This window comes from Pelophylax lessonae (genome assembly GCF_965119305.1).
Source record: "Pelophylax lessonae genome assembly, chromosome: 5".
Classification (NCBI taxonomy): domain Eukaryota; kingdom Metazoa; phylum Chordata; class Amphibia; order Anura; family Ranidae; genus Pelophylax; species Pelophylax lessonae.
Window position 1 is genome coordinate 483,929,297 of NC_138772.1, and position 12,126 is coordinate 483,941,422.

Genomic DNA, 12,126 nt, shown 5'->3' on the forward strand with positions numbered 1-12,126 from the left:
AAAAAAAAAACGCCAAAAATGACAAAAATCTTTCCCTTTGTTAGTAAACGCGATAACTTTTGCGCAAACCATTTAAAATACGCTTTTTGCGATTTTTTTTTTTTTTTTTTTTACCAAACATATGTAGCGTAAAACAATTTGGCCGAAAATGTTAAAAAATTTTGATTTTTACATTTTTTTTGGGGGGAATTTCATATAAAAAATGTGAAAAATATTGTTATTTTTGCAAAAATTACGCTCTTTTTTTGTTTATAGCGCATGATCAAAAAATCGCACAGGTGATCAAATACCACCAAAAGAAAGCTCTGTTTGTGGGAAAAAAAGGACGTGAAATTCGTTTAGGTACAGCGTCGCACGACCGCGCAATTGTCCGTCAAAATCACGCAGTAAAAAATCGCAAAAAAACCCTGGTCTTTTAGCAGCCAAATCCTCCGGGGCTTAAGTGGTTAATGTCAGTGCATACTGTCATATGTCAATATAAAAAAAAAAAGGTACTAAGATCATGCATGAGCAGCTGGCCTCACCACAAACTCTAAAGTGGTTTTTACCTTTCAAAAGAAATTTACTGCCCGCCTCTCCATTTTATCTAGGCAGAACACACTCTGTAAGTGTTTTTTGAAAACGAAGCCTCTAAATACCTTATTTTCATATATTTAGGCTGGTTGTGTGACTCCCGGCAGCTTTCCTACTCCGATCCAGGGCTACAGTGGGCGGTGCTGTAATCTCCCTCTGATGTCATCTGGGAGTCACCTGACCGACCTGAATATAGCTGAAAAGAAGGTGTTTAGAGGCTTCATTTAAATTGTATACAAAAAAAAAAAACACTTATGCCGGGATAAAATAGAGGGGCTGGCAGTAACAATTTTAAAACACGGAGCTGACAGGCGGGGGGGGGGGGGGGGGGGGTGGGGGGAAGAAGAGGGAGAGAGAAGAGCTGCGGAAGGTAAACTGACCACAGTAATCAGGGCTCATCAGCCATGACACACAGATGGGGGATACAGGAACTGGCAGGATGAGCCAGGTTTGTTACAGCTTAGAGCGAGGCAGATTAGACTGCACAAGCACTATGCTGTTTAATCTGCTATAAGGGAACAGGAGCTCTTTTCTCTGGTGGATCGGGAGACATCAGCAGTTCTTTAATGCCTTCCACCTTTGCAAATCATTATTTCTTATCTGTTTATTGAGTATGAAACTTGTACAGTGCAAGTATAAGGATCTGTTGCCTTAAAGAGGAAGTAAAGTCCCCCCAAAAAAACGAGAAAAAAAAAGCCCTGTAAAGAGAAAGGCATAATGAGCTAGTATGCATCGCATACTAGCTCATTATGTAGTACTTACCTTAAAACAAAGCCCCCGCTGTGCCCCACCTCAGCGACAGGACTGCGACACGTCCGGCCGTCCTGCTTCCGGGTTCGCGTCCTCCGGCCATCTCATTGGCCGGAGGCGCGATTACATCACTCCCGCGCCTGCGCGCGGGAGCCGCCGTTCACGGCACTGAGCTCTGAAGGAACGGCACGGGTGGCCGTTCCTTCAGAGCGCCTGCGCCGATGACGTCATCGGCAGTATGCACTCTAAATATCTCCTAAACGGTGCAAGTTTGGGAGATATTTATAGAATCTATAGGTAAGCCTTAATATAGGCTTACCTATAGGTAAAAGTTTGTGAGGTGGGTTTACAACCTCTTTAAGCCATTATTAATGTTATGTGTTGTTGCAGAAAACTGATTTTAATTGAAATAGCTAAAACCTTTTTTTTTTTTCTAATATCATTAATGTTCTTTATTTTACAGGATGACCATGAAAGCTGTGGATCTAGTTCTACCAGTCGCAGCAACACAGACAGTGCCAAGTCTGCAGTTAAACCGAAGAAGATACAGCAGACAGCTCCCAGCGATCCTGACCTACCACCAGGTATTACTTCAGCGTCAGCTCAGTATATTATACTGTACCATTGTTATGGTGGTGGATTTGGAATTATGGTAGATGGCAGAGTATTCCAACCTTGGCAAACCTTTACTTTAAATAGCTGAATGATAATTGTGTCTGTAGCAATTATATAAACTTATGGAATGTTATTCTCTTATACCATTATTTTCTATGCTTTGAGTTTTTTTTTAGTTTTGTTTTTTTTACAGATCTTAACGCGGATGTAAAGTTTTTTCTATGGGTCCATGCACACAGATGAAACATTTAAATATCTGTATCTTAAATCCTGCGTGAAGAGTATTTTATATTGTGTGTGCAGTGCAAATGCACTTTACTGGTGCTAGCAACAGAAGGACAATAGATTGCCAAAGCTGCCTGCAATACAAGCAGCAGAAGGACTCTAGGAGGCAGAAGCTGTCTGCGTCCTAGCAACAGAAGGATGCTAGAAGGCAGAAGCTGACTGCGTTACATGAGAATGGTTCCCCTAACTGTCCCTGGACAAAAATAGTGTGCATCCAGGGACAGATTTTCTTGCTGGCCATAGCTAATTGGCCTGTTTTTTGTGGCTATAGTACTAAGTATTGCTGTATCCAAAGGTTGCATTTAGATGCCTCTGAGAGCAACAGCCTATCCATTTTAATTTACTTGTCTGAAGTTTTGCATTAAATTTAAATTATAAAGTTATTTTGGATTTCACGTGGGTTAAAAATGAACTTTTCCTTTTAAAACTAGATTTGATTTTTTCCATTTGAATTTTTTTTATTATTCCTATACTAAGAAAAAATTACAATGCTGTACTTTGGTCACAGGTTTGTCTTTTTCTTTCTCATTAGCTGCTCATTTTGACTTGGCTCTTCCTGCTAACCTGTAAGATGACACTGGGGGAGAAGGGCAGGCACGGTTAGTGGAAAGGTCAGAGCATGGTGGGGAACTGAAAGTGGGATGTCTTCTTATTGACAGCTCTCACACCGGAGCCCTCTGCATTCCATCATGCTTCCCTGCACAGAGGAGGGCTTCTTCCATCCAGACTCCTTCACTCCATGTTTATTATACTTTAACACTGCCATAGCAGCTTGACGATGATGGAATAATAGAGATAGGTTTGAAAAATTGCACTTCAGGGATCCTCTGCTCTTTTCATGTGATTTATTGCAGGTCTTAATTGAAGTGTATTATCTGGCTTAGACTTGCTTTACAGGAATGACCTGCTCTTCTGCCAAAAGCCAAATTCCTCCCAGAAGTAATTTTACTGTTAGCGCACCAAAGGACATAATAGTGACAATTTTGGTTCTTATACAAGTCCTTGAACCATGGACATAACTTTTTTTTGTTTTAAGTTGCTTATTTGATACACTTAACATTTAAATACACATTTTCTTAAGGCTCCGTTCACATTTAGGCGTTTTGGGGCGTTTTTGGGGAGTTTTTCTGCTCTAGGGTCAGCTCTCAAAACGCCCAACAAGACAAATCCTATTCATTTCAATGGCCCCTGTTCACATCTGAGCGTTTTGACGCTGTAAGCAAAACGCCCAACGCTCAAAAAAGTACATGAGCTTCTTTTTGGGCAGATTACAGGCGTTTTCCTTTGGTTTCTATTCAATCTAAAAACGCCTGCACAAAAATCGCGGTAAAAATCGCGGTAAAAAACGCGCGAAAACGCTACGCTCAGGTGTGAATGTAGCCTTAAAGCTGCTAAACTCTATACAGAGGTAAAGTATTAGGCTCCGTTCACATGTAGGCGTTTTGGGGCGTTTTTGGGGAGTTTTTCTGCTCTAGGATCAGCTCTCAAAACGCCCAACAAGAGAAATAGTATTCATTTCAATGGCCCTTGTTCACATCTGAGCGTTTTGACGCTGTAAACAAAACGCCCAACGCTCAAAAAAGTACATGAGCTTCTTTTTGGGCAGATTACAGGCGTTTTCCATTGGTTTCTATTCAATCTAAAAACGCCTGCACAAAAAACGCCTGTAAAAACGCCTGTAAATCGCGGCAAAAATCGCGGTAAAAAACGCGCGAAAACGCTACACTCAGATGTGAATGTAGCCTCAGTGTATAGCCTTGACATTTGTGCATAGTTTGTAGACCAGTTCTGCATCCCACAATGCTGATTTCCTTGCAGTTACTATTTAATTATTATTATAGGTATTTACTATACTTTAACATTGACTTTGACATAGCACTGTCAATTTAAGCAGCATTTTTCATACTGTGTATTTACATCAGTCCTTGCCTTTTATGGATCTTACAATCTACAGTTCCTATCTAACATGCATACGTACATGAATGCACATACCAGGACCACCTTACCAGCATGTATTTGGAGTGTGAGAGAAAACTGGATCACCGGGAGGAAACACAAGCACATGGAACACATTCAATCTTAACTAAATAGTGAGAGTCATTAGGATGGATCACAAACACAATTTAAAGTTCCTGAAGTTATTTTGCACAGTAGGAAAAATTATAATAAAGATACTTGTGTGCTGCTATGTAAACGATTCAAACTCCACTTAATCTAACAGTCAACAGCTGCAACCATTATTAAGTGAACTCCAACACTAAAATAAATCTTAATTGTATATAAATGATGCACTTATTCAAAATTGTGTATAAACCTATTGATACCAAATCATATAATAAAGAAAAAATGTTAAATAAGAATATATAGTCCACAATAAACATCAGTATGCAAAAATAAAATTATAACCAGCGCTTAAAAATAGGTAATAACTCGTGCTACCTGCAGCTGCTGTTCACTTAGGTAAAAACCCAGAAAAACAATGAAATATCAGAAAAAGCAGCGCTTCCAGGGATGTGCATAATCATGAATAAATAATAAAAAAACACCAAATAATTACATATAATAAAATGCACTTTTGATAAAAAATTAAACAGTTCATAAATTTATTAAGGTGCAATAGTATCAAAAAATGATGGTGCTTATAGTGCAAAAGTTCTAAATATAGTGCAAAAAAATGTCCAAAATAGTCCACTCAAAATATAAAATTTCAGTAAGATGCTGTATGAAAAAAGTGCTTGAAGTGCTCCACACGATGGGAAGGTGCTCCAAGAAACCCTTTTTTGGGGATCCACTCACCAGAACTCTATGGTTAACAAGCCTCAAATATGCAGTGGTCCTCCAGCATAATATAGCCCTTAGGAATGGATGGGTCAGCAAGCCGCCTGCTTCCAATATATTCCCCCCTCGATCACCACTGCATACATCTCGGCAGAGGAGGTGGGGCCGAGGTGTTATGCAGTGGTGATCGAGGGGGGAATATATTGGAAGCTGGAGGCTTGCTGACCCATCCATTCCTAAGGGCTATATTATGCTGGAGGACCACTGCATATTTGAGGCTTGTTAAACATAGAGTTCTGGTGAGTGGATGCCCAAAAGGGTTTCTAGGAGCACCTTCACACCGTGTGGAGCACTTCAAGCACTTTTTTCATACAGCATCTTACTGAAATTTTATATTTTGAGTGGACTATTTTGGACATTTTTTTGCACTATAAGCACCATAATTTTTTGATACTATTGCACCTTAATATATTTATGAACTGTTTATTTTTTATCAAAAGTGCACTTTATTATATGTAATTATTTGGTGTTTTTTATTATTTATTCATGATTATGCACATCCCTGGAAGCGCTGTTTTTTCTAATAAACATCAATAGTCCACATCCAGTATGTGATTTCAAAATTAAACAATCAAAAAATTGTCCAAAGAAAAAGGATTTAGTAACGATCCAGCAATGTGTACAGATACTGCATCCACAGAAACCTCTCCTCTGCTTTTAACCATTCCAAAGTAATCCTTTATTGCTGAACATTTAACCTCCATCAGCAACCATTGAGTGAATTGGCTGCTCACCTTAGGATATGACTAACCCGTCAACGCCTTTCTGTGTGTGTGTATATGTATGTATATATATATATATATATATATATATATATATATATATATATATATATATATATATATATATGTACACAGTGCTTTGCGAAAGTATTCGGCCCCCTTGAACTTTGCGACCTTTTGCCACATTTCAGGATTCAAACATAAAGATATAAAACTGTAATTTTTTTTAAAGAATCAACAACAAGTGGGACACAATCATGAAGTGGAACGAAATTTATTGGATATTTCAAAATTTTAACAAATAAAAAACTGAAAAATTGGGCGTGCAAAATTATTCAGCCCCCTTAAGGTTAATACTTTGTAGCGCCACCTTTTGCTGCGATTACAGCTGTAAGTCGCTTGGGGTATGTCTCTATCAATTTTGCACATCGAGAGACTGACATTTTTGCCCATTCCTCCTTGCAAAACAGCTCGAGCTCAGTGAGGTTGGATAGAGAGCGTTTGTGAACAGCAGTTTTCAGTTCTTTCCACAGATTCTCGATTGAATTCAGGTCTGGACTTTAACTTGGCCATTCTAACACCTGGATATGTTTGTGAACCATTCCATTGTAGATTTTGCTTTATGTTTTGGATCATTGTCTTGTTGGAAGACAAATCTCCGTCCCAGTCTCAGGTCTTTTGCAGACTCCATCAGGTTTTCTTCCAGAATGGTCCTGTATTTGGCTCCATCCATCTTCCCATCAATTTTAACCATCTTCCCTGTCCCTGCTGAAGAAAAGCAGGCCCAAACCATGATGCTGCCACCACCATGTTTGACAGTGGGGATGGTGTGTTCAGGGTGATGAGCTGTGTTGCTTTTACGCCAAACATAAAGTTTTGCATTGTTGCCAAAAAGTTCGATTTTGGTTTCATCTGACCAGAGCACCTTCTTCCACATGTTTAGTGTGTCTCCCAGGTGGCTTGTGGCAAACTTTAAACGACTCTTTTTATGGATATCTTTAAGAAATGGCTTTCTTCTTGCCACTCTTCCATAAAGGCCAGATTTGTGCAGTATACGACTGATTGTTGTCCTATGGACAGAGTCTCCCACCTCAGCTGTAGATCTTTGCAGTTCATCCAGAGTGATCATGGGCCTCTTGGCTGCATCTCTGATCAGTCTTCTCCTTGTATGAGCTGAAAGTTTAGAGGGACGGCAAGGTCTTCGTAGATTTGCAGTGGTCTGATACTCCTTCCATTTCAATATTATTGCTTGCACAGTGCTCCTTGGGATGATTAAAGCTTGGGAAATCTTTTTGTATCCAAATCTGGCTTTAAACTTCTCCACAACATTATCTCAGACCTGCCTTGTGTGTTCCTTGTTCTTTATGATGCTCTCTGTGCTTTAAACGGACCTCTGAGACTATTACAGTGCAGGTGCATTTATACAGAGACTTGATTACACACAGGTGGATTCTATTTATCATCATTAGTCATTTAGGTCAACATTGGATCATTCAGAGATCCTCACTGAACTTCTGGAGAGAGTTTGCTGCACTGAAAGTAAAGGGGCTGAATAATTTTGCACGCCCAATTTTTCAAAGTTTGAAAAATCCAATAAATTTCATTCCACTTCATGATTGTGTCCCACTTGTTGTTGTTTCTTCACAAAAATTACAGTTTTATATCTTTGTTTGAAGCCTGAAATGTGGCAAAAGGTCGCAAAGTTCAAGGGGGCCGAATACTTTCGCAAGGCACTGTACAACGGTTTAGTTTAACAATGGTGGGGGGGAGTACCGCGCTTCAAGGGTGGTAGATGTGTCGCAGCGTAAGCTCTTATAAATTCAATAAATATATGCTAATAATGTAAGTGGTTAAATATTCAATAAATATATGTTGATGAATAATGTACTGATATAAGAACATATAACACTCAATTAATAAGATAAAAATTGTATATAAAAAACAAAAAAAAATATATATATATATATATATATATATCAATAGGTGATGTGCAAACTTAGTTAAAATTAAAATGTGTACCGTGATTTGGGTGTGACAAATCCTATATCCACAATAAATATAAAGTGCAATAGTATTCCTTATGAATAAATGAGGTGTTTCTAATTCAAAATATTGTGGGATTGTGCAATAATACAGATAATATTGATAAGCCTTAATGCCTATAATAGTGATACTTCCATGTGCAAGTGCCAAAAAGCCTATGATATCATCATTCCACTTTCATATACTGTATCAAAATAGATATATCAAAAAAATAGAAAAACATTTTTTTTTTGTGCTCCAGTGTCCAAATAAATGTGACAATGTTCCAATCTTTCACTCCTGTGGATTAGACTAGCTTTCTTCCACCTTTCCACCTTGTGATCTATAGTGCTCTTCAGTGCCAGCCACCTTAATGCTGTGAGTAATATGCTTATGGTATTAAAAGCCAGATCTCTTATCCACTTCTATCTCAGCTCGGTTCAGCCTAAAGTGGGGATGTCAGTGCTCTTTTCTCCTTTCCGGGGTACCTCAGATCCTTGTACACCTGTACCTCCTTTCCTCTCCCTCGTATCTCAAAATAATGGGCCATCATGGTGTAGTATTTCAAGCATTTATTTATATCAAAACAGACAAGACAGGCAGCAAAAAGTGATTTTAAACTGTAAGTTACTATGTTTTGTTATAAATAAATGCTTGAAATACTACACCATGATGGCCCATTATTTTGAGATACGAGGGAGAGGAAAGGAGGTACTGGTGTAAAAGGATCTGAGGTACTCCAGAAAGGAGAAAAGGAGAAAAGAGCACTGATATCCCTGCTTTAGGCTGAATGGAGCTGAGATAGGAGTGGATAAGAGATCTGGCTTTTAATACCAAAAGCGTATTACAGCATTAAGGTGAGCGGTTAGCACACCTAGAAGTGGCTGGCACTGAAGAGCACTATAGATCACATGGTGGATCCTAGTCTAATCCACAGGAGTGAAAGATTGGAATATTGTCACATTTATTTGGACACTGGAGCACAACATTTTTTTCTATTTTTTTCATCTATCTATTTTGATACAGTATATGAAAGTGGAATGATGATATCATAGGCTTTTTGGCACTTGCACTTGGAAGTATCACTATTATTGGCATTAAGGCTGATAGATATTATCTGTATAATTGCACAATCCCACAAAATTTTGAATTATAAACACCTCATTATTTATTCATAAGGAATACTATTTCACTTTATATTTATTGTGGATATAGGATTTGTCACACACAAATCGGGGTATACATTTTAATTTTAACTAAGTTTGCACATCGCCTATTGAGATATATATATATATTTTTTTTTTTAGACAGTTTTTATCTTATTAATTGAGTGTTATATGTTCTTATATCAGTGTATTATTCATCAACATATATTTATTGAATATTTAAGAGCTTACATTATTGGCATATATTTATTGAATTTATAAGAGCTTACTCTGCTAACGCCCAATATTGTGTTAGTGGGAAGAATAGTGGCCCATTGCTGGTGTTGGTGGAAGGAATGGTGTCTTATCCTGTGTGTCAATGGTAGGAATTGTGCCTCAAGGGCCAGCTAAAAGCAAGTAAAGGGCTGCATTTTGGAAACCATTGTTTTTATACGATTATATATGGTATTGTATTGTACACGTTTAACCTGGGAAATCCATTCAAGTAGCAGGTATGAACAAAACTTTGAAGGGCCTTCGAATAGAATGAGTTAACTCAAAGGCATCATCGAATGCTCGGACGAACAGAAACCAAACTGTGTGTGGCCAGCTTTAGAGGAAGGGAAAGGGTACCCCTTTGCTTTTCAGTTTGTTTGGTTCTTACCGAAAATTCAGATATGCCAATATAATTTTTATGAATGCAAAATGTTTGAACAATCCAGACATTTACTGTGTGGGTAACATTGGTAACATTGGAAGGTGCCTCCACAATATTGGCTGAGCCTGTTCAAGGGAATTGTGATTTGGCCAGGAAGACAAAACATTCACATATTCAGAAGGCTCTTTCACTGGAACAATTAATTACCATATTCTGCATGCAAGAGTAGTGTCTATTATTTCTTGACAATGTAAAGGAAAAATTAATTTTGGGAACCCTGCTTTTAGTATTTATGAATGAACCCAAACGTTTGGGAAGCTGTGCTTTATTAATGCTTAAATTAGGGAAGATGTCATAATAAAAAAATGTATTAAATATTCAGCTTTTTCTGGTTGATTTGCATGTGTGCTCTAACTTTGTAGTGAAAAAAGTATTGAGTTTCAGATAGCCATTTAGAGACTGAAGCCATAAATTACTCAGCATCCTTAGTACTAGGTCCTAGGGGTCATATCACTAAGAGAGGAGGTCAAGTAAACACTTAAATGCCCATATGCAGCTCTACAAAGGCTACACTGAAGCTATAGATTTGCACTTGACATGCTGTGTCTGTCTTGAACCCTTGCACTGATATCTGCCGTGTTACATGATCGCGATCATTTCCAACTAACCCGCTGCCACTCACTGGATTGGTAATAAAGTTTTGAAACCCCAACCCACCATACAAATCAACTCTTATGCATAGTACACGCGATCAGGAAAATGGGACGAAAAATACCTCTTTCAAAACGATCATAGGGGTAATCTGTTTTATTAGTAAACCGCTTTCGAGAGCCGATCACGACAGTTCATCTGAAATTATCTGAAGGGACAAACAACATTTTTTCTTGCATGATACCAGATCGTACAATTTTTATTTAATCAGTACAGTATTTGTCTGAAAAAATTGTAAGAGCAAGACAACGCATGCTCGGAAAAGAAGGAATACATTACAATACAACACATTAAATCACATCCGAAGTTGTATTCTGTCGTACGAGAATATTCGTAAGTTTGGTAACCTCTTCATTTTTGATATGAGACTGGCATGCAAAATAAAATGGGCGATCATTCGTCTGATATTCTCATCCTGTGTACAAGGCTTTAGACTCCTACTCACCATTGTTTTATTAGGGATGAAAAATGTAATCTTGTGTGGTGTTTTTATATACAATACAACCTTCCACTAAAATCAGCAGATAAAAATAATAATAATGATGATAAAAACCTTGTCTCTAAATTTTGATTTTAAATACATTTTTTGGTAACTGGTTAATTTTTGGATGTACAGTACAGTATATGCATAGTAAGCAGAGAGCTATACTGATCACAAAGTGATGTGTAGCACCCTACGGGTAGGTGCTATGCAAATGTATAGTGGGCCTTGTCTACCTAACAGCAGGGCCATGATTTCTTTTTGCTAGGGTGTCATGGCTTCCCGGTGTGCCTGCTGAGAGGGGAGTCTCCCCACTGGTCCCTGTGAGAGGCTTCTCATAGGGCGGTGGAGGAAACACAATCAGGGGACACATTCAGGCTTGTAACTACCCCAGAAGGCAGATTATGCCGCAAGGGATTCTGGGAGCTGGTATAAGTTTGTGGGTAGTGCGTGAGTGGGTGTCTTTGGCGGGAGCAGAGTCCCAGGAGGGAGAGAATGGCTGTCGCTCCTCCTGTCTGAGGAAGCGGATATCTTGGGGTGTCGCTTGAGAATCCAGAGAGTGCCGAGTTGAGCTGAGGAGAATCCGGTGTGCCGAGAACCAGCGGAGAGCGAGAGGGGTCTAGTCCCAGGAAAGCCCACACAGGTCGTGAGTACTGAGGATTGCCCCTGGGGGTCTGCCTGAAGTGTTAGAGGAGACCACTCCAGAAGAGGTTCTGGGATCCAGTGTCAGCTAGCTTTAAAGGGGGTACCCAGGTTGAGGACCCTGAAGTGACAGAGGGGGTACATAGTCAGTGGACCCTGAAGAGCTAAATGTGTAAAGGGGTGACTGCAGTTTGGGCCCTGAATTGTACAGAGTACCAGTTGAGAGTTGCAGCCATACGGGAATTCACATCAAGCTATCTCAAGCCAGTGCAAGGCTGGAAGGGAGTAGTCAGTGACTTTGCAGTGCAGCAGCATCAGTAGTTCAATTCTCCACAGTCCTGAGTCTTCTGGACTTCAAGTCAAGGATTCAGCACTTCTATGAAAGTTGCAGTGTGTTCTAAGCGTCAGTGAGCGTTGGCTAGCATCGTTAACAGACATTTTTCTGGATAAAGTCCCAAGTTGTACTTAGTTAAGCCTAAAGGAGTATCCCACTCATTCCCTTCTCCCATCCCCTTAAATACAATAAAACAACAAAACAAAGATGCCGGAGTTTTCAATGTCTCAGTTCTCACACCCAGGGCCGCAGCTCACATGGGCTGGATAGGTAACCGGTAATGATGGCACACCCACATCAGGCTCAATGCCTGGAAAACCTGCTACAGATGCATTGAAGTTGACATATAT

The 12,126-nt window shown here is 39.2% G+C and overlaps 1 protein-coding gene and 1 long non-coding RNA gene across 4 annotated transcripts in view; one reads left to right on the plus strand and one right to left on the minus strand.

The window, feature by feature from the left end:
- The window catches only part of LOC309555764, a 1,250,709-nt gene that overhangs the window by 282,244 nt on the left and 956,339 nt on the right, over positions 1–12,126 (minus strand). The window lies entirely within an intron of this gene.
- Positions 1–12,126, plus strand: part of VPS13B (vacuolar protein sorting 13 homolog B) — a 1,502,642-nt gene that overhangs the window by 108,711 nt on the left and 1,381,805 nt on the right. For all 3 annotated transcript variants that reach the window (XM_082257852.1, XM_082257851.1, XM_082257853.1), the window contains exon 4: positions 1,787–1,907. In XM_082257852.1, coding sequence (XP_082113978.1) covers positions 1,787–1,907 — 121 coding nt within the window. The remainder of the gene's footprint in view (positions 1–1,786; positions 1,908–12,126) is intronic.